General features: G+C 37.7%; 1 protein-coding gene across 5 annotated transcripts in view; it reads left to right on the top strand.

Annotated features, from left to right (window-relative positions):
* The window catches only part of LOC5566538 (catenin delta-2), a 116,363-nt gene that overhangs the window by 86,781 nt on the left and 6,249 nt on the right, over positions 1-23,333 (top strand). For 3 of the 5 annotated variants that reach the window (XM_021853248.1, XM_021853250.1, XM_021853249.1), the window contains one exon: positions 19,731-22,514. In XM_021853248.1, coding sequence (XP_021708940.1) covers positions 20,612-22,514 — 1,903 coding nt within the window. In that variant the 5' untranslated portion in view covers positions 19,731-20,611. The remainder of the gene's footprint in view (positions 1-19,730; positions 22,515-23,333) is intronic. The other 2 variants (XM_021853251.1, XM_021853252.1) reach the window with 2 other exon arrangements.

Here is a 23,333-nt window from a genome sequence, read left to right as displayed (position 1 = left end):
TGTTCAGTAAACATAGATTGAGCTATCTTTTTTTTGCTGATTTTGCGTATTTTCCAACTTTTCTGTAGTGTTCATTCAATAATCAATTTCTAAAAATTTCTAAAAAGTTTCGCCAGAAAACCATATTATTTTCAAGACACACATATAAAGGGGTAAAAAAGGACATTGCACAGCCCCACTAGTAATGCGTGTGGTGTTCACTATTCGTAGTCATGGAGAACGATAGTATAAAAATAGATCCCCCAGAAGAGGCAGAACGGTCAAGTGCGAAAGGGTATTGGAAGTCGAAGGACACGTCCCCCCCCCTTCCGCAAGCCATCCCTAACTCCTCCGTGGCAAGTGCAGCAGTGGTCGTGTAACTTATGATATAGAAGAGAGACCGCATCCCACACTCATCTATAGTGACGGCGCACTGCCTATTGTAGTAAAGGAAGTAAAAGAGGACAAGAAGAAGTGAATTACTTTGAGCGAAAAATGGCGACGAACGAACGAGAAAAATGGAACCGAACCTTGACTAAACAATATAGCAGGAAGTTTTTTTGGAGTGGGACTGCCTGCCATAGCTGGGAAGGACTGCATAGTGGTTCAGGACGTACGATGGGGTGCAGTTAGGACAAGATAGCTCTTCTGGAGTCCTTTTGTTGGCGTCTTCTGTCTCCAGCAGCATCTGGTCTGAATTGGTGTCTAAAATCAAGCTTTACAACAATCATCTTGAAATAGTTCTGTCATTCACAACTTTCGATGCCGAAAAAACAATTGCAATCAAATCCACTCCACCGGACGGTTGCTGGGAAATATTCAATGGCTGCACCCGTATCCGTTCTGAATAAGAATGGCACTCCAATGCACACACACCGGCGACGACTTCATTCTAGTTCAGGAGGAAGACTAACTGCTGAGTCTTTTCTTCCAGTGAAAAGGCAAATATTTTGCACTTGAATGATTTCCACTTATCGAAGTTGCTGTTTGACTAAATAATTTGGTTTCGCCTTGATTCACCCCAAATGATGGCGCAAACTCTTGGGACCAGTACCGTAGGTTCCTTCTGGGTAGGGTTCGCTCTTCGACAACAAGTTTGACTGAGGAAGAATCTTTTGAGCTTTAACCATAACTTCTGGCAGTGCCTCCAGCAAGGCTCCGGAAAGTAGGGCTGGTAGCAGGTCTCTTTTAAGAGACTTGGTCGCTACTCTAAAAATACTCTATTTTAAATGGACGATCTGTAAGATGTAACCAAAATGGTCTCTAAACTCAATTTTTAGCGTTTTGTCTAGCCTTCACTGAATGCTTTTTTGAGATTCTTTTGGGAATTTGAGGGCTTTCAAGAGATTCGTCCAGACATTCTTCCAACTATTTTTCACTAGACTATCAAATAAATTTGCCCTAAATCAGCGATACGATATCCATGAGCACTTCTTAGAGATAGAGAGAGTTCTTAGAAATATCCCTAATAAAATGCCTGATATGGTTCTCTGATAAATCTTTATAAAAAAATTATCCCCTGGTTTCCTTTGGATTCTTTTTGTTTTCTTGGTTCGTGTTTGTTCTCTTTGTGGATCCTGTTTGGTCTCTATTTTCAGGCACTAGGTGTCTAAAGTTCCTATTTTTAAGTCACTTAGTCGCTACCAGCCATGCAGAAAGTAAACTGATATCCCAGTCCGACCAAGCTTCAGTTCCTTTGAGCAACATTGTATGACGGTTGATCGATTTCCCGACGACGGAACCACACGATGATGGAATATATGCAAATTTTACGCTTCGCCGGACAGCTCCCCGTTCCCATTTATGACGATCGACAAACAGCTATTACAAGATAGCGATAGGGACACAGCCAGCCCGGTCATAAATCGAGCCCGTCCAGGATGGACTTTAATTCTAGGAAAAACGAAACGCCTATAACATGGATTTATTTGCCCTTTGGGATCAATTCAAGGACGGGCATATGACGCCAATGTGCCATTTTGATTGTCACCTGAATGGAGAGAGCACTCCGAGTGATGGTCGCAACGATGACACCATGGTGCCATTTAGATGAATGATTGAGTGGCGTCGGAGGAGAAGACGCTTTTTTAATAATTAACCAACAATTTAAGAAGCTGAAAGTTTTTCTACTTCCCGGTCTTCTATTTCGCATCGTTTTTGAAGAAAGTGACCTGCAACCATGTTCTTCATTTTGGTAGAGTCATTGAAAGAATTGAAAGAGTCGAGATTAGATTTGGATTGGATTTGGATTGGATTTGGATTGGATTTGGATTGGATTTGGATTGGATTTGGATTGGATTTGGATTGGATTTGGATTGGATTTGGATTGGATTTGGATTGGATTTGAATTGGATTTGAATTGGATTTGGATTGGATTTGGATTGGATTTGGATTGGATTTGGATTGGATTTGGATTGGATTTGGATTGGATTTGGATTGGATTGGATTTGGATTGGATTTGGATTGGATTTGGATTGGATTTGGATTGGATTTGGATTGGATTTGGATTGGATTTGGATTGGATTTGGATTGGATTTGGATTGGATTTGGATTGGATTTGGATTGGATTTGGATTGGATTTGGATTGGATTTGGATTGGATTTGGATTGGATTTGGATTGGATTTGGATTGGATTTGGATTGGATTTGGATTGGATTTGGATTGGATTTGGATTGGATTTGGATTGGATTTGGATTGGATTTGGATTGGATTTGGATTGGATTTGGATTGGATTTGGATTGGATTTGGATTGGATTTGGATTGGATTTGGATTGGATTTGGATTGGATTTGGATTGGATTTGGATTGGATTTGGATTGGATTTGGATTGGATTTGGATTGGATTTGGATTGGATTTGGATTGGATTGGATTTGGATTGGATTTGGATTGGATTTGGATTGGATTTGGATTGGATTTGGATTGGATTTGGATTGGATTTGGATTGGATTTGGATTGGATTTGGATTGGATTTGGATTGGATTTGGATTGGATTTGGATTGGATTTGGATTGGATTTGGATTGGATTTGGATTGGATTTGGATTGGATTTGGATTGGATTTGGATTGGATTTGGATTGGATTTGGATTGGATTTGGATTGGATTTGGATTGGATTTGGATTGGATTTGGATTGGATTTGGATTGGATTTGGATTGGATTTGGATTGGATTTGGATTGGATTTGGATTGGATTTGGATTGGATTTGGATTGGATTTGGATTGGATTTGGATTGGATTTGGATTGGATTGGATTGGATTTGGATTGGATTGGATTGGATTTGGATTGGATTTGGATTGGATTTGGATTGGATTTGGATTGGATTTGGATTGGATTTGGATTGGATTTGGATTGGATTTGGATTGGATTTGGATTGGATTTGGATTGGATTTGGATTGGATTTGGATTGGATTTGGATTGGATTTGGATTGGATTTGGATTGGATTTGGATTGGATTTGGATTGGATTTGGATTGGATTTGGATTGGATTGGATTTGGATTGGATTTGGATTGGATTTGGATTGGATTTGGATTGGATTTGGATTGGATTTGGATTGGATTTGGATTGGATTTGGATTGGATTTGGATTGGATTTGGATTGGATTTGGATTGGATTTGGATTGGATTTGGATTGGATTTGGATTGGATTTGGATTGGATTTGGATTGGATTTGGATTGGATTTGGATTGGATTTGGATTGGATTTGGATTGGATTTGGATTGGATTTGGATTGGATTTGGATTGGATTTGGATTGGATTTGGATTGGATTTGGATTGGATTTGGATTGGATTTGGATTGGATTTGGATTGGATTTGGATTGGATTTGGATTGGATTTGGATTGGATTTGGATTGGATTTGGATTGGATTTGGATTGGATTTGGATTGGATTTGGATTGGATTTGGATTGGATTTGGATTGGATTTGGATTGGATTTGGATTGGATTTGGATTGGATTTGGATTGGATTTGGATTGGATTTGGATAGGATTTGGATAGGATTTGGATTGGATTTGGATTGGATTTGGATTGGATTTGGATTGGATTTGGATTGGATTTGGATTGGATTTGGATTGGATTTGGATTGGATTTGGATTGGATTTAGATTGGATTCAGATTGGATTTGGATTGGATTTGGATTAGATTTGGATTGGATTGGGTTTGGATTAGATTTGGATTTTGATTGGATTTGGATTGGATTGGATTTGGATTGGATTGGATTTGGATTGGATTTGAATTGGGTTTGGATTGGGTTTGGATTGCATTTGGTCCAGTCCAGTTTCTGTTAAGTTTCGGTTTAGTTCCAATTCAGTTCAGTTTCAGTTCAATTTCAGTTCAATTCCATATCAGTTGCAGTCCTGTTTCAGTCAAATTTCAGTTTCTTTTCTGTTCCGATCCTATTTCAGTTCAAATTAAATTAACTTTTAGTTCGGTTTTAGATGAGTTTCAGTTTGTTTGTTGAACCCAAACTGAAACTGAACTGAAACTGAACTGAAACTGAACTGAAACTGAACTGAAACTGAACTGAAACTGAACTGAAACTGAACTGAAACTGAACTGAAACTGAACTGAAACTGAACTGAAACTGAACTGAAACTGAACTGAAACTGAACTGAAACTGAACTGAAACTGAACTGAAACTGAACTGAAACTGAACTGAAACTGAACTGAAACTGAACTGAAACTGAACTGAAACTGAACTGAAACTGAACTGAAACTGAACTGAAACTGAACTGAAACTTGAATTGAAACTGAACTGAAACTGAACTGAAACTGAACTGAAACTGAACTGAACTGAAACTGAACTGAAACTGAACTGAAACTGAACTGAAACTGAACTGAAACTGAACTGAAACTGAACTGAAACTGAACTGAAACTGAACTGAAACTGAACTGAAACTGAACTGAAACTGAACTGAAACTGAACTGAAACTGAACTGAAACTGAACTGAAACTGAACTGAAACTGAACTGAAACTGAACTGAAACTGAACTGAAACTGAACTGAAACTGAACTGAAACTGAACTGAAACTGAAACTGAACTGAAACTGAACTGAAACTGAACTGAAACTGAACTGAAACTGAACTGAAACTGAACTGAAACTGAACTGAAACTGAACTGAAACTGAACTGAAACTGAACTGAAACTGAACTGAAACTGAACTGAAACTGAACTGAAACTGAACTGAAACTGAACTGAAACTGAACTGAAACTGAAACTGAACTGAAACTGAACCTAAACTGAACTGAAACTGAACTGAAACCGAACTGAAACTGAAACTGAACTGAAGTGGAAATGATTTGCGACCTAAATAGGACTGGACTGAGTCAGATTATATCTCAGCCTGTCTGTAAAATTACATTGTTTAGCGAAATCGTCTTTGATCGAAAATTTTCGTATATCAAAAATGCATGCTAAGATAAAATCCTTTAACTAACTACACCCATCAGAATTGTGAACATTCTTGCTAGTAGATCACATTTGCCTTCTCGCAATTGAACCGTGATTTGCCCCCAATATGCTTCCGTTTAACCTTCCCACGACCAAATAAATAAATTGATGAACGGTTCAACTATCCTTGAGTATTCCGACCGATCGCTTTAACAACCACGTCTGATTTAAGGTGAAATTCTCACAGTTAGCATCGCGCCTCGCCACCATTGAACCCGTTCGTGTACGTTATCAGCTCATTCATCAATCGTCCCGACAATTGATTGTATAGCCCTAAAACCCTGAGATTGGTGTTTGGCTTGGGCAAGCGGTGCTCTGTTGCCTCCGTTCTTTAGCTTCGTGTCATACAGGGCTCTCCAATAACATAACATATTTATTATCCTCTGGGCATTGCTGTTCGGGACGGAAAACGCAAGTCCACTAGACCAGGGAAGTATCATTATGCTAGAGAATGGGTTCCCAATCTTTTCGGATGCGCGACCCACCTAGCTGTCAGAATTATTCTTTGACATCCACCAGCAAGACAGTAATAAGAATGTTTTCTGTGAAACAATATTATTGTTTTATTTTTTTAAACCTTACAACTTTAGAAATCATTTCTCATACTTGAAATAAGTAAAAAATAGGTACATAAACAATCAAACGGAAAATCAGAATTGAGACAGCTGAAAACAAGCTGATTAGTGAAAGTCTTTCACTAGGTTCGCTTCAAATTTAGTACAACGAACGAAATTGGACTGCATTTTGAAGAAAGTTAAAAATTCTACAAGTGTTTTGGGTCATCGATTACAATCTAATTTTGTTTACAATATTTATACTATCCAAAAGTTTTTTGAAATTTTTGGTTATTATTGTTTATTATCCAAAAAAAAAAATTGTTGAAAATTCTTCGAAAATTATTGGTTTTATTGATGAATACTATTTTTTGCTGAATATTTCAGCTTTGTACTTGTCGAAAACTCTTCGAATGTTTGTTTGATGTATCCAGTAAAATTTAGATCTCCTTGGTGAATATTTCTGCCAATTTAAAGTTTGGGAAACTATGTGCTAGAGTACTTGCACACGTACCGACAGGAAACCGATGTATAGATAGCGTGAAATAATGTGCGTGTGTGTGGAAAGCAAACAAAAACGGTGTTCTAACGAATGTGTGCACGTGTGTGTGTTGATCAAACAATAAGGTTATTTCACTGGAAATGACTAACCCTTTGAGTGTTCGACACATTCCCGGTCCGTATTGAGCTGAGCAGTATGACGAACGGAACTTGACCTACGGTGATGGTCGAAAGCGTACCATCCATCATGCAGTCACTATCTAAAGCCTAATTAAAACCACTTCGGTATTTTGCTTAGGATAGTTGAATTTTGCTCCACAATGTAACGTTTGATTAGGCCTATCTACTTTGTTGAACCCTATGGAAGTTTAGTAAATGTTTTTGCATTCATCAATTGAGAGAAACGACCAGAACGTGAATGGAAATTGTTCAGCTGATTCGGTGACCAGAATTCAACAGTGGTCATCAAATTTAGAACGATTTCTGACAGGGCTTGTAGCGAATCGCTTTTTAGTGACTCGGACACTTTTTTGAAGTCAGCCACTAAAATTTTTTTTTTAAGTCATTTCCACTAAAGTCACATTTTCTGTCAATAAATCACTTCTATTTCAACTAATTTGAGCAAAAATTCTTAAATGATGAATTGTGGTCATTTTCCTTAAAGTTAGGGCAAGTTTATCCCCAAAACAACCCACCGATCTTTTAATAAAGGAGATTTTTTCGACTTCCCAGAACATAAAGTTTATTCGTATCTGCCACTCGATATGTACATCTTTCGGGAAAGAAACCTCTCAGGTAATAACTGTGGAAGCCCTCATAAGCACATTGAGAAGCAGACTCTGTCTTAGTTGGGACGTAACGCCAGAAAGAAGAAGAAGAAGAACAATCTTTCAAAGAGTTCCTGGCTAACTAACGATGGTTTCGAGTAAAATTATTGTTGATATGGTGTGAGATCTTGCTGTAAATACGAAGGTTCAAATCTTCAATACCCTATTTGAATATATCTTCTTGAATGGAAATTAGTGGATATTTATCTTATATTGTCGAATAAAACCTTTTAAAATACGTATTGTTTTTTTTTATCTATGAAATATAGCGCGGTTTTAGATGCAAAAATAAAATCATTTCCAATATATCCCTGAAAATATTTATTAGCAAAAATTTCCAAATTTGTCCAAGGTTAAACTGATTACGTTTTGAGTTTTAAGTAACTTTTAGTAGTTTTTTGAGAAAAATAAATCACTATCTATCACTATCACTATTTTCCTTAATCTGGTCACAACTATAACTAATTTTGGCACAACTTCTCGCTACCAGTCCTGATTTTCGACCTTTTTCTCTTAATTTTTAGACAAAATTTCAAACGAAATTCCAATCGAATTGCTTCGGTACGAAATTAGGTGCTCTAGTGCTTTCATACCAAATATATTGATCGATTGAGCCTCATTCGCTGCAAAACAAATTGAATTAGTAGCAGGTCAATCGACTGCTGCAGTTGATTCGTCCAAAGCTTTGCATGGTCCAATGAAAGGCTAAATTTGAATACAATAGAGCGGAGATAATTTGGTGAACGTCGACCGAAGGCACACAATAACACATTCAGCAGACAGAACTGTTGCTCTGCGACTACGGTTGACCGGTGATTTATGATCTTGTTCTATTTTTTTTTTCAAACGAAAGTGAAGCTCCGTTAAGATTGATGGAAAATACGTTCTCCGTTTGATCTAGTGGGAAAAGCTGCCTTTCAATTCTATTGCAGAAAAATGAACAAATTTTGTCATGACGACCTCAGCAGTTATAGGAATGATGGGACCAATTGGTAAATTAAAACGATATCCTAAATTTAATTAAAAAAAGATGCAATTCCAATGTTTCGTTAAGTTGGATAAAAGTTTAGTCAGAGGAAAAAGTTTATTGTATAGAGATTGAGTTAAAATAGTTACTGCGAAACATCATGTTTTGCATGTTGCAGAGGAAACCTTTTCAGAATTTCATGAGAACCAATCAACTAAACTTCTTCTTCTTTTGGCATTACGTCCTCACTGGGACAGAGCCAGTGCTGAGAAGTGTGTTCAATGAGCACTTCCACATTTATTAACTGAGAGCTTTCTTTGCCAAAGATGCCATTTTCGCATTCGTATGTGGCAGGTACGATGATCTTTGCCCAGGGAAGTCAAGGATATTTTCATTACGAAAAGATCCTGAAACGATCGGGAATTGATGCGAGATACCTTCAGCATAGCTTTGCTTTGTTTCCGCGGACTCTAACCACTCGGCTAAGGAAGGCCCCAATCAACCAACGCTGCACGATTGCAATACAATTATGCGTAAAAGTCTTGTGTATCGTTTTTGTATAATGTACAGTTTTTGTGTAGACGAGTCCAGGGTTTGTAAAAATAATAATCCTATAATCAGAATTCTGCCGAAAATCTGTCTAGGATATCTGTAAGAGTCCCACCTAGAGCTTGACACACCAATTTTTGAAAATTTTTGACTAGAGTTCTTTGAAAATCCTTCCTAAAGGACTACGAGAAACATGAGCTTAATTCTGTCAGAATTATACCGAGAATTCTGTTAGAATCTTACCCAAGATTTTTTTTTAAATCCGGTTCGTGAAATTCGTGAGATTGCTATTCAGGATTGTATTGGATTCTGCTCAAAAATCAGTCAGAAATCCACCAAAGATGGAAACCCTTTTCAGGAATTTGAGAGACTTATCACCTGAATCTGTTGATAAATTTGGCTAGGACAGGGTGTCCTTTTATCCTAGAAAAGCGGGAAAACCGAGAAACATACGGCAAGTACCCGGGAACACAACGTGAAACTATGTATTTCAAACATAAGACTGTCGGTTTGTTTCAAGCACTATGCGCGAAGCTAGATTTTTTTTCAGAAGGTATATGACTGCCAATCAGTCGTACTTCGCATAAGGACTAAGTTTTGATGAGTTGGTAGAAAGATAGTTAACGAATTACATCTTCGAAAATTTTCTAGAAAGGTACTTCCTCGAAAGTTTTTTGACGAGGTACCAACTAGTTTTCTATTTAGATTCATGGCAAATTTTTAAAGAAATTGGGAATCCTAACGGAAATTGCATCGATAATTAGACAGTTTCTAGTAAGTTCTTTCTGAGAGATATTTGAAAAGGTTATTAGTAGATTGCTAGTTTGGTTTTCGAAAGGTTCTGAAAAAGATCCTTGAAGGATTTTGTTTGAAATTCTCAGTAGATTCATAGAAGTTTCCGAAAAGTTGAGCCAAAAATAATTGGCATATTTCTGGGGAGATATACTGATATCTTGAACGATTCATTGAGAATTTCGAACCCCAGAAATCTGGGGTTATTGTTAATACTGCTTCTTAATGAAGTCTTGTCTGGATTACTAGTTGTACTAGTACTTGATCTATGGCAAAGTTCCTATGGAGCCTCTGAAAATAATTTTTTAAAGATATCTTCATATTTACGGCGAATTCTTTCAATCATTTCCAAACAAATTTCTTTAAGGATTTTTCATAAACTATTGCAAGATCTTTAGTAGATGAATGAATAGCAAGTTCCTTGATCAAATTTTTGTTAAGTTCCTGACGAGATTCTTGGCCAAATCTTTGATAGAATGTTTGGAAGATGCAATTTTGGATTTATGTCAAAAGTGTTAGACGCTTCATTGGTGAACAATAAAATGTGTTTGGAAATATCGTTTCTGTTTAAAACATCTCTCCTTGGATTCAACATGAGTTTCACTAGATCAAGAATGTCATAAGCATAATTCCGAAGGCATTCTTAGAAAGTAATAAACTTTTAAACTGTACAAAGTAAATGCACAGAGCAGAAATTTGTTTACATAATTTCAAAATCTCTCGGAACTTTCTATGAATTTTAGTGGGTGAATGGTTTTCTAGATATTTTAACAAATAGATTATATATTTCTGGTTTTGGGGGAAAGGTATTCAATATCGGCAGATAGAGATATGTTTGCCAAATTAAGTGTAATTGTGGTAACATTATACTAAAAGATTATGTAGCGAATTTGCTTGCAGTGAATTCTAGAGGCTCAAAAAACCCTCAGAAATTATTATATTTGGGTCCAAATAATTCTAGAGCACCCCAACACGGTGCCCCGACAGACCGTTATTATGCAAAAAAATTGTCCATCAAATCTGAGCACATTCGATTCCTGTGGTCATTCTGCACCTCTGGACCAATTTTTAAAAAAATCCCTAGGAGGAATCTCGAGAAATCTCGATTTGAAGTTTTTGACTAAAAATTTCAATATTGTCCATATTGAAATTTAGCAATAGCTCTAAAAATCCTTACAAAAACGCTCAAAAAGTTTGCCAAACTGTTCCCAACTAGTATAACATTGTTACCGTTTATTTACAGCTTTTCCGGCATTCACACTAAATGACCAGCTCACTGAAGTTTGCCTATTTTATTCGCTCAACAGTTTTCGCTCCTGTTCTTAAATAAATGTGCTCAAAGAGCCAAGAATAAGCGTTTTATACAGGGCAAATTGACAATGATGTTTGATTTAGGTAAGCTTGCGTTAATCGTTGTTCTCTTTGCATTATTATTAGAAAACTGCTTTAGTTTACGAAACACTTTTCAGTGTTGCACGATAAAGGTTCGCGAGATGTTTTGGCGAAGTTGTTAACGAAAAATGAATCTTTGAAGTCAAATAAGCCTTTATTAAACAACAGTGTAAAAATGTCGTCTCCATTTGAAAGTTGCGGGTCCCTAAGCTGGTTACGTAATCCATGAAAGGAGATATTCGCAGCTAGAACACGTGATTTGACAACACGGGAAACATTATTATCATACGTCACAAATGTTGTATTGCTCTTCAATAACTTTAATTACATCTTCATCAAGAACTGCTTCAGCACCAACACATCTAAACCTGTTTTTTTTTCTCTATATGCGACCATATACGTTGAGTAGTGTAAATGGCGTCATAACGCCGAGCCTATGTGACTGGATCTCTGCGGCAAATCGTCATCCGACGCTGGTTGAGTGACGATGACGATGCTTCTTTTAGTTTCGTCGCCGACTTTTTCCATTTGACGTCGACGATTGTCTACCCTGAGTATAAGCGACAAAACGCAATATTGAACAGTAAATTCGGAAACTCATATCTTTTCATTCCATCTAATTTTTCGTCTACAATCCTTACACTTGATTGTATTTGTCAGCTTAAACAGCTTAAAGTCTGATATTACCTGCAACAGCTAAATTTTTGTTACTGAGCCAAACGCGACCTATAGAAATCAATAAACAGATTGACGATGAATCCAAAAAAAAAAAAATAAAACGTAGTAAATGGTTGCAGGTATATAGACTGGAAGTCTTGGTGAAGTTGATACTTAAGTAGTACTTAATGGGGATTTGTTTGAAGTTGTTGCGCTGTTGTACTTTGTACAACAGTTGTGATTTATTTGTTATAATTTTGCAATAAAGATATCTATCGAAACCAAACCAAAATGTATTCCTCAAAAATCTTCTTAAAAACAATACTCGACAATTTTTATTTACAATATGACCCTTTATAATGCGCTAAAATCAACAAATGTACATGGAAGTCGCATAATAATGAACGCACTATATACGGTTCGAGTAAACCACAGTTTTGAATCGGTATATCTCAAAATCCAGATAATATAGAAACTTGGGGTCTTAAGTAAAGTTGTTCTTGAGGTGAAGCGCTATCTGATGGTACCGCATTAAATTCGGAATTTGACCGCTAGGTGGCACTAGTAGGCATGGGGATTTTACTTTTGTTTTGCAAATATTTCAGTATCCTAATCATTTAGAAGAAAGGCGTCTTCGGCAAAGTTGTTTAGTAAGTTAAGGACTATCATTGTTCGAACTAGTTAATTCAGAATTTTGCCACAAGGTGGCGCTAGTGTGTATGAAACGTTTGTTTGCAGATATCTCAGGAGACTGACCACTTAGAAATATAGTGTCTTCGGCAAAGTAGTTCAGTAGCTCAAGGACTATCATTATTTGAGGAAAGAAATAGGATATTTTGCCACCAGGCGGTGCTAGTGAGCATACAATTTTTGTTTTGCGGATACTGCAGGATCTTGACTTTTTAGACAGGCACCTTCAGCAAAGATGTTCAGAAGCTCAGGAACTATCATTATTTAACAAAATCGCGAACTTTAAGGATTAAACAAAGAAATAATTTGAACTACAGAACAATTCTGCCGAAGACGCCATCTTTCTAAGTGATCAGGCTCCTGAGATATTTGCGAAACAAATGTTTTATCTAGTGAGCGCCTGGTGGCAAAATTTTGAATCAACTAGCTCTACCAATGATAGTCCATAAGTTACCGAGCAACTTTGCCGAAGACGACATCTTTCTAAGTGGTCAGGATCCTGGGATATTCGCAAAACCAAGGGTGTTGTACAAAGTACAACGCGCGACTACTCGCGTTACAAAAATTCGCGCGACGACCGAAAGGTTAATCTTCGAACATTTGTGACATATGACAATTATGTTTCCCGTGTAGTTATAATCTTGTTGAGGCTGAGAATGTTGAACAGGATACTTTTTACGTGAAGTGCTGAGGGCAATACTCGGTGGAAAACTAGACGTAATCATCAAGAGTAGTGCCAGATGAACAAATTAGAAAATTTTATTAGGCAAAATAAATACGGCAGACTTTGGTGGGCTGGTCACTTAGTGTGAAAGTCGAAAAATAAGCTGTTAATTAATAATATTCAGCACTGAATGTTTCATCAATAATTGAAATTTATTTCTCTGATTTCATTCTTTTAAACATTCTCACTGGTTTACGCCAAGTAAAAACATACTTAAGCCACTCTGGTAAGTTAAGCCAGTTGTAAATATTTATAATTATAACAACGGTAACAGTTATATAGTAGTTGAGAACCGTTTGGCTAAATTTTTGAGGTTTTTGTAGGTTTTTTCAATAATTTGAATATTATTAATATGAATTATATTGAATTTTTAAGTCAAAAACTTCAAATCGAAATTTGTTGGGATTCCTCCTAAGGATTTTTTTTAAAAATTGGTCCAGAGATGCAGAATGACCTCAGGAATCGAGCCCTGTGCTCAGATTTGATGGACAATTTTTTCGCATAATAACGGTCTGTCGGGGCACAAGCCCCAACGCTTCCACAAAAGTTTTGAAAAAAAAAATCGTTTCGTCATTTTTCCGGAAACCCTACGATAATTCCTGAGCCGATATTTTTTCATTTATTCCAGGCATTTTTCTATGTATTTTTGAAATAGTCATCCACTCAGGAATTGCTCGATGATATCTGTTATAAACTTTTCTAAGAATTCCTCGATTAATTTGATCTAGGATTCCTCATAAGGTTCCGCCCGAAATTTCTCTTGGAACTTCTCCAGCATTCCATCGGAATATTGTTTGTGGTCTCTTCAATTATTTTTTTGAAAACGTCGTAAAGAACATTATTTAGAGATTCTAATTTTTTTTTCAGTTTTCATTTACACAAGTTTCATCTGAGGTTACTCTAGAGTTTTATTTCCATGTTCCAGAGTTAAAAAAAAATCTGCAAAACAATCTAAAAGATTTCCTTGAAATTTCCTTGAATGGCTGCAAAAACTATTTGAAGACTGAAGGAATTTCGAATTATTGAAGATGCTCTAAATGGGATTGCTGTAGAAAGTTCTAGGGAAATCCATGAAATAATTTTTGGATAGATGACTCCAGATGAAAAATTCTAGACTGAATTGTTGAAGGTATCTAAAGCAAAATTCTTGGAAGAATTATTTAGAAAGTTAGTGAAAAATATCAAAACAAACTCTTGAAGAGATGTCCCGAGAAATTAAAAAAAAAGACCTTATAAATATACTTAGGTCTGTTCAACAATTTTGCTGATTTGTTTTTTTCCTATGTGTACACGTTAAGAACAAAACAGATAAACTGTTTTTTATTGAAGTAGAAAATACTTTGAAATTTATTGTTAGATAAATTTATTTTCAGGGATACCGTCGTTGGGGGTGACAATGAGTCAAAAAGGGATATGTGCGATTTATTTTTTGAATAACTATCGCAATTTAACTCCAATAAACTTCAAATTTGGTGTGTATGTACTTTGATGGTACAATAACAACTGTTCAAAAAATTAAAGACAAATATTTATTCATAGCGGCACCCCAAGTGAATGAAAAATGACCCAATCTCACCCCATAGAGGGGGTGACATTGGGTCACTGTATTAAAATAACTTGTTTTTGAGAATATGATTTCAAAACCATTCACAACTGAAAAATATTGATAAAAAACGATGCAAACAAGACAAAAAGATATCTAAGATGTTTCACAAGTATGATAAACCCACTTAAAAAAAAAATTATACAGAAAATTGAAGAGCTATGAGAAAAAATATGTAAACCCAACATTTATCGTCAAGTTTACATAAATTTTCTTGGTTTTTCCCTCAAATTGTCTTCAAAGTCTCATCCCCATTGCTATAAAGCCCATTCAGTTTCCCCAAAGGTGTACTGAAACAGTGATTATTTTAAACCTTCGCAAATAGTTAAATTTCGGAGCGACATTCCACGATCAATAAATTTCAGGCAGAAGTTGACGTCATAATCCCAGTATTTCAGCGATCCAACTCATTTGTACTTCCGTGAGATGTTTCTATTACTTATATGAAAACACTGATAAATAATCAAATTTAGAACCTATCATTTAAAAAAATGTTTTTAGTGTTCTAAAATTAACCATTAGTATGTTTTGGGAATTTTTTAGTCTGAAATTATTTTTCAAAACCTGGAAAACCTGAAACCTGGAAAAATCAGAAAACTTCATTACTGTAAACGATTAGACACCATGATTCGGTTTTTAAGTTTTTTTTCCGGCAACCAGGAAAAATCGGGGAATCAACAAATTGATTTTGAATTGACAACCAGGACCAGGATACTTTCTGGAGAAATTTCTACAAGCATTTTCAACGAAATTTTAGGAGAAGTAAACAGTAAGGGTATCTGCACCTCCGGGGCACAACGACTTTTTGGGGTTTCTATGAATGTTTAAGAAAAATTATTCATGTCAAATCGTATGTTGGGAATCCTTACTATCAGTTCTGGATGAAGAATTGTTCCCAATTACTGCGCAAACAACCTAAAAGAGCGCCGTGGGTCGTTTCGCCTCAAGGGTGCATATTGCAGATTATCTATAGATAGATATTATATAGATAGATGATTATTATATAGATAGATAAAGATATTATAGGAAAAAATACTTACAAAATTCTTTTCAACATTTCTAAATAAATTCTGGAAGAATACTCGGAACAAATCGTAAATAATTATTTAAAACAGTCCCTTTGATCAATAGTGGAATCTATGGAGTAAACGCTGAACACATTTAGTTTATTTCCCGGTTTTTATATTTCGGTTTATGTATTTCAACCGAGATTCAGCGTACAATTCCTAAAAAATCTTTTGTGAAATGCAAGGAAAATCTTGAAGAAAGTCTCTCAACGTTTTGGTTTTGGCAACATGTTTCCACAGGGATTTGCCTGTCAGCTAATTGATCCAAGACCGCTTCTACAGATACTGACAAAGAGCTTTCTTTGCCAACGTCCTATATCGTGTGACAGGTACGCTCATACTTCAAACCCAACAAAGTCAGGGAATGTTTCAAATATTTTACACAGATTTCTTCTTTCATAAAAAATACGATTGAAATCTACTATGTATGTTAAGAAGAATCAACCAAGAATATATCATAGAGATCATCCTCTGAGAAACCGACTAAACCCTCTTGAACGAACTGTCCAACATCCCCTAAGGATAACAACAATAATGTCTTCCAAAGATCTACCTTATAACTAGAAATCCAGTATGAAACCTAACTGGAATCTTCTAAGTATCTTTCAAAACATCTGCTTCATGTTTCAATGAAAACGTAAAATTACTTGCTAAGAATTTCGTTGAAGGCGTTTAAACTTCTATCCATGAATTTTACAAAGAAAACGCCAAAATATATATTTGAACCAAGCGTCTTTCCACACCATCCTTTCGCTTAAAACTAGGATTCAGTGTTCTGAGCGAATCAGATAACATAAGTTCTTGAAACTTGACGAACGCTTTAGCATTCTGGTAGTTGAGTTGAACGGTGAACTGATTTTGAGTACCTAACTCATCGAACGGGTAGCGAATAGACCTAGTGCCAGGAATTGACTGCTGAGAAAATTGAGAGTATCTCTCACTTATCGCTCTCTGTAACAATCATGATCCGCAGCATATCATGAGAGTATGTTTATCTTCTCCTGCTTCAGCTCTGATTAGATCGCATGATTAAACCCATCTAAACAAGCCCCATCTTGGGGGACCGTAATACTATCGTTTGTTCGAGGATTTATTATCATGTCAGTAGAATAAAACGCCAATCCACAAATAGTAAATAAGCAAGAGAAATGGGATTTATCATCGTTCTCTCTTTAGGGCTCTCGTTCGCTGTTATTATTTATTAAGCTTGCTACAACTTGCGAAACATTGCTGATCGTGGACCGATATAGGGTAACGGTCGTATTTTGGATACCCTAAGGAAGTGATTTTAGTTTTATGTTCCAATTAATTAGTTGCACAATGCAACCAAGTCAAAGAACATGCCAGAGACAAACTTCCTCTACAAGATAAAAATGCCCATACGATCTTGTAAGATCCAAAAAACGTCGAAAATAATTGAATTGTGAAGCACTGTTTTTCATTATTTTGAACACACCAATACATTTTGGACCCTCAAAGTATATATTTTGGACCCCCGGCATTTTTTATCGTTTGGCGACGAAGTCCACGACATTAGTTGTATAATAAGCTTGCCCATAGTCTAATCAATCTATTGACAATGGAAAACCGAAGAAATTCTACGCTTTTAGTTCAAAAATTTGAAAACAGTTTTTGTTTACATTTGAAAAAAATTCTGACGGTTTCATTTTTTGTGTATAACGTGTTGTAACGGTTGCATAGATGAACCGATTAAATTAAATTACTTTCAGATAAAATGAACACAGTTTCTATGTACAAACGGTTAATGCAAGTGCGAAATAGTTCCATTTTTCCAAATGGCATGCGAATTGAGTTGGTATTTCGATTTAAACTGGGAAATTTGCAGGAAACTGGCCCAGGGGGTCCAAAATATATTGGTTACCCTAGATGTGATCTTTTTGTTCGCTTGCTTTGATCGTACTTTAAAATCAAATGAGTGCGAATTCTTTAGTGTCTGCCTAATTACATATTTGAGACGAATTATTCATTACAATTCATAACCTCCATAAAGAGAAGGATACTGGTGAGGTGCTTTGTATGTGACATGTCCTTTGAAGCAAGCTTCTTGCTTTCTTCGAAACAATATCGATTAGATATGGAAGCTCTAATGAAGAAAATATCTTTCATCTGTATAGAGAACAAGAGTAACACAGAAGGATCTGTTTTCCTTCAAAATTTACATGAAAGCGCTAGTTTGTTCTTCCACATACTTGAACCTATTCCAAATTCTTCCGGCTCCTGCAGTTCAACTTTTGTTCTCCGTTCATAACTTCAGTTTGCATTACTGGGCTTACCTACAGTTGTGTTCAGAAAAATAGTAGTGAAAGCCGATTTTCACACAAAATGCTCAACTTTGGCATGCTGTAACTTTGTTTCCATATGTGCAATCGACATGAAATTTTGACAGTGAACTACAAATATACTCAATTTCGTTATCACAAAATTTGAAAATTTTTACACTACCGGCTAAAAAGTTAAGCACCAGGTGAAATCGCTCAAAATAATAGTAGTTTTTCTTTTGCATATTTTTGTTCAGCAACAGTTTTGTAAAAAATTGGCTTGTTTATACATTTATAGCTTGGGTGAAAATGGTTAAAACGATGAGTAGAGAAAAATTCAAAAACTCAAAATACAGCAGATATTTAAATTATTAAAACTACTATAATTTTGAGCGATTTCATCTGGTGCTTAATTTTTTAGCCGGTAGTGTGAAATTTTTCAAATCTTGTGATAATGAAATTGAGTATATTTGTAGTTCACTGCCAAAATTTCATGCCGATTGCTCATATGGAAACAAAGTTAAAGCATGCCAAAGTTAAGCATTTTGTATGAAAATCGGCTTTCACTACTATTATTCTGAACACAACTGTACATTAGAGTTGAATTTAATGGCACATGCAAGGACGTTAAATCTACTGAATAGGGTGGCGTGCTTTATTTTCGACTGCATCGTTTTCTTTGACATATTTTGATTTGTCTCAAACCTATTTGATTTCAAATTTATATTAATATTTTTGCAGCGCATCTCGTTGCCCAATATAAGACAATTTGGTCGATAATAACGCCCTTGACGAAAAGAACATGGGTCTTGATCATTATAAATAAAGCTATTTGGCATCTTTTGAAAGAAAGAATATACCTTAAGGACAACATTCACCGCTCACTTAACAGCATTTCAACATGTTAGACTCTGTCAAATATCAGTGTCTCTACATTTTACACAACTTTTTTGCATTATACGCAAGATAGCACATTTGTTTATGTAGGAAAAAGGTTGAAATGTGGAAAATGTATAATGGCACCGAATAATATGTATGACAGCGATACAGGTTTACGGCGCCATTCACCGCTGGTCCTAAGTATGAGGCCCTATATATAACACTTGTTGGATTTATTTCATTTCATTAGCTGATTGATATCTCTGTATAATAACGAGACAACATATTAAACCATAGCAGCCAAAAAGCATTTCACGATCTACCATAATAAAATCATAGATAAACTCATGTATACCACCGTAAACAGCCTATAATTATTTTCCCTAAAAATTCTATGATTTTTTCTCTAACACAATCTATTTTGGTACGCTTATTGCGAAAATTTGTCCAGATTTTTAATAATAACTCAATGAGTGATGAATGGCGTACTTGCGGTATTTATATATGATATATGACCTTATGCCAAATGACTTTAAGCCAAATAGCCCGCTACCAGAGAACATAACTGCTGAATATACTCTAGTTTTCCTATATCGTTTTTAAAAGAAAAAATGTTTTCAAAAACAAAAAAAAACTCGGCGCAACTATCAAAGCAAAAACAGATTTGCATTAAATTACAGAAATAAAAAACTTGCATACCTACCCACTGACTATCGCTTCTTCTGCTACTTGCACAAGCCTTACAGCACAATTTCATTTACCTAACGAAACAAGTTTACTGATAGCCGCTTTATTCTTATTCTCTCTTTTGCTTTTTCTTTCCAGATTTCAACGCGCCAAAGCTGAGCTGTGTTTGAATTGATAACAAGTGCAGAAGACGATACACACTCGCAAAAAGAACTACATATAACGGACAGCGGTCTTTATTGGGGCCTACTACCGTCACCCTTACTCCATCATCCCCCTGTGCAGTAAGGCAAAACGAATCACCAGTCGACGTCGCCAGTTGGTTCCAAAAATAGAAGCCGCCACTGGAAGGAGCCTTCTGGCAAGTGCTCCACCCATACTCCCCACCCACGCGTCAGGACCGAGTCGGGTGACCTTTTTTCGTTTTCCTTTCTGGAAGACAGACTGTCCGAAAGGGAACGGGAGAGTATTACCGAAGTCATCGCTGTCGCCGCCGCGTAATCCTCGCGGTTTTGGTGCAGAAGAAACACCAAGAAGAAAGAAAAAGATTTGTGGGTAGGTGGAGGTTTTCCCGAAGGCACGTTCCGGGTGAACGGCACCGAAGACGAAACCTTTGCCGGCGAGAAAGTAGAATCGACAACCCCGTCGAATGGGGCACCAAGTGATAGGTTAATTATAGTGGCATTTATTTATCCGGAAGCGGCTCTTATCAAGTAACGAAATTGTCAATTGAGACAAAGTGCTTCTGAGTACCTTCTGGGTAGCGGGGAAAAGAAGAATCAGTGTGGGATAAAGTGAGTGTTTTATGTTTTTGGTTCGTCCAGTTTTTACGACATGCAGTATAAGAACAGTAAAAGTTTAGTGATTATGCGATGACCAGTGCGAAATAAAGACACTGACTGTGCTTCCTATCTATGAAATCGTGTGCAATACAATCCAGCGATTAGACGCAACGTGTTGAAAGCAGTGCGGTTAACGCAATTACCGAAACTATCCCCCACGAAAAATAACCATCATCAATGCATAGTGAGGATGATCTAATTGCTCGTACTCACAAACAGCAAACGACTCAGCAAATCACGACGGTAACGAAAGTCGTGCGCGAGGTGAAGCAGTTGGGACCGGATGGGCAACCGTTTGATTATGTAGCAATGCCTCTCGAAATGGGACCCGATGGACAACCGATCGATTACGTGTCGATGCCGATGGGAATCTACACGACTCGGTCGCAATACATGAACTACAATCATCTGGATCAGCAGGAACAGATGGCCGCGGCAGCAGCCGCTTCGCAATCACATATGGCACCCGGTGGAAAGAACATGGCAGGACCCGGAGACAAGGGACAGTACCAGACGCACTATCAAGACTACGAGCACTATTCACAGTATACGGATTCCGGCTATGATCCAGCCGGTGTGCATCATCCGCCTCATCCGCAGTCCTACCTCGGAGAATATCAGATTAATGACCGCTCGACGCCTCACAACTCGAGTGAAAACAGCGAATCCTCGATACCACTCCCCATGAACGTGCCTCAGATGGGAAATCCATCGGCCAATCTCCTACCACCGGGTTACATGCAGGGACAGTATGACGAAATGGGTGAATACGTAATAGCACCATCTCCCGGAGGTCCAGTGGATCGCCTTTATCCGGACAACCCTTCGGCAATGGTCTACGGGTATGTGTCAACTCCCCCGTACGGAACGATCAGTTCTCACGGCCACATGGATCCATCCGGTGCCGGCGAACCAACGTACGCCACAAAACAACTTGCCTATGAAGCAGCCAGTGCCAGCCAGAGAGGTGTCCCTCCAGAAGGTGCCTGCTATTATGATGGCGAGGATGATCTCCCACAGCACATGCAAAACCTGCAAATCCATAACCACGTCTTTCTGCAGCATCACATCATTACCTCTCCAGGAGGCAATAATCGACCAGGAGGAGGAGGGCCCGAAGGTCCCGATCTCGAAGATCAACGCCAAATGAAATGGCGAGATCCCAACCTCACCGAAGTGATCGGTTTCCTCAGTCATCCAAACAACGCCATCAAAGCCAATGCTGCCGCTTATCTACAGCATCTGTGCTACATGGATGACCCAAACAAACAGCGAACACGAACCCTCGGCGGTATTCCTCCGTTGGTCAAACTTCTAGGTCATGAAAATACCGACGTGTACCGAAATGCTTGTGGTGCCCTGCGGAATCTATCCTACGGTCGACAGAACGACGAAAACAAACGTGCAATCAACAGTGCCGGAGGCATCCAGGCACTGATTCACTTGCTCCGGCGGACCTCCGAGTCCGACATCAAGGAACTGGTGACCGGAATCATCTGGAATATGTCCTCGTGTGAAGATCTGAAAAGGTTCATCATCGACGATGCGATCATAGTGATTGTGTCGTACATTATCATTCCGCACTCGGGTTGGGATCCGACGAACCCGGGTGAAACCTGCTGGAGTACCGTGTTTCGTAACGCGTCCGGCATTTTGCGGAACGTGAGTTCCGCCGGAGAGTATGCTAGGAAAAAGTTAAGAGAATGCGAAGGTCTAGTGGATTCGCTGCTTTACGTGGTCCGGATAGCGATCGAAAAGTCGAATATCGGTAACAAAATAGTGGAAAACTGTGTCTGTATACTGCGGAATCTGTCCTACCGGTGCCAAGAGGTGGAAGATCCCAACTATGACAAGAATCCCATTCCACACTATAGCAGCGCGGATGGCTCGCATGGCAATGCGATTGTGAGTGCGGCGTCCTCGAAGGGCGAGAACCTCGGTTGTTTCGGTGCCAGCAAGAAGAAGAAGGAACAACAGGCCGCGGCGGCTGCGGCCCAGCAGGCAGCCGATGCGAAGGATCATTCTACTTCGAATGGAGATCCGGCCCGGATGGCCTACAAAAATACGGCGCACTATAAGGGTAAGTTGTGAGGAGGGATGGGCCATTTGGCATACCAGACATTTGTCATACTTTCGAACTATGTGAAAAGTAAGTCATTTCATGTGAAAAGTAAGGCATAATTTCGAAACGTGTAAAAGGAAGGAAGGTTGATTTAGTATGAATAACTATTTGGAATAATTTTAAACCAAATGTAGTAAGTCATTTGGCAGTTTCTGAAAAACATTTTGGCAGAACTTTGAAGGTTGAAGGTCATTCGGTCGGCACAAAGTATTTTCAAGTAAGAGTCAAGTGATACCCCTTCTTACCCTAATGGTAATATCTGCGGCTACAAAAGAAACACATGCTGAAAGTGTCCCATTTTGTCCAGGGTCTTTTCATAATGGTAATATTCTCGACTTCCCTGTACAAAAGTTATCATCGTGTTTGATCATTTGATCATATCTCTTACTCTTGAGAGGACGAGCGATGGACACTTGTTCTGTGTACAATGCGTTTAGCGAATAATATCGCAAATACGGTTAAGCGTGAATATATTATGGATCGCATCACCAACATCAGGTGACTTCCAGATCTTTACCTTATCCTACTAACCCAAAATCCTTCCCATGACAACTGTAGAGATGCAGAAGATTCTTCGGGCACTATTAACAATGGTTGTCTAACTAACATTCCTTCCCTTCCCCAAAAAAGTAAGGACGTGGCCGACGCGATTATTGACACCATTATTTCATCTCTCGATTTGTGCACATTGAGAAATGGTAAACTAATCCCAAGCCCAATCCATTAAATCTCTGTGCATCTTCGATCGCTCTGGTCAATCACGGAGTAGCAACTACG

Source organism: Aedes aegypti, chromosome 3, assembly GCF_002204515.2.
Source record: "Aedes aegypti strain LVP_AGWG chromosome 3, AaegL5.0 Primary Assembly, whole genome shotgun sequence".
NCBI classification, from domain to species: domain Eukaryota; kingdom Metazoa; phylum Arthropoda; class Insecta; order Diptera; family Culicidae; genus Aedes; species Aedes aegypti.
Note: the sequence above shows the minus strand (reverse complement) of the source record. Positions and strands in the feature narration are given on the sequence as shown.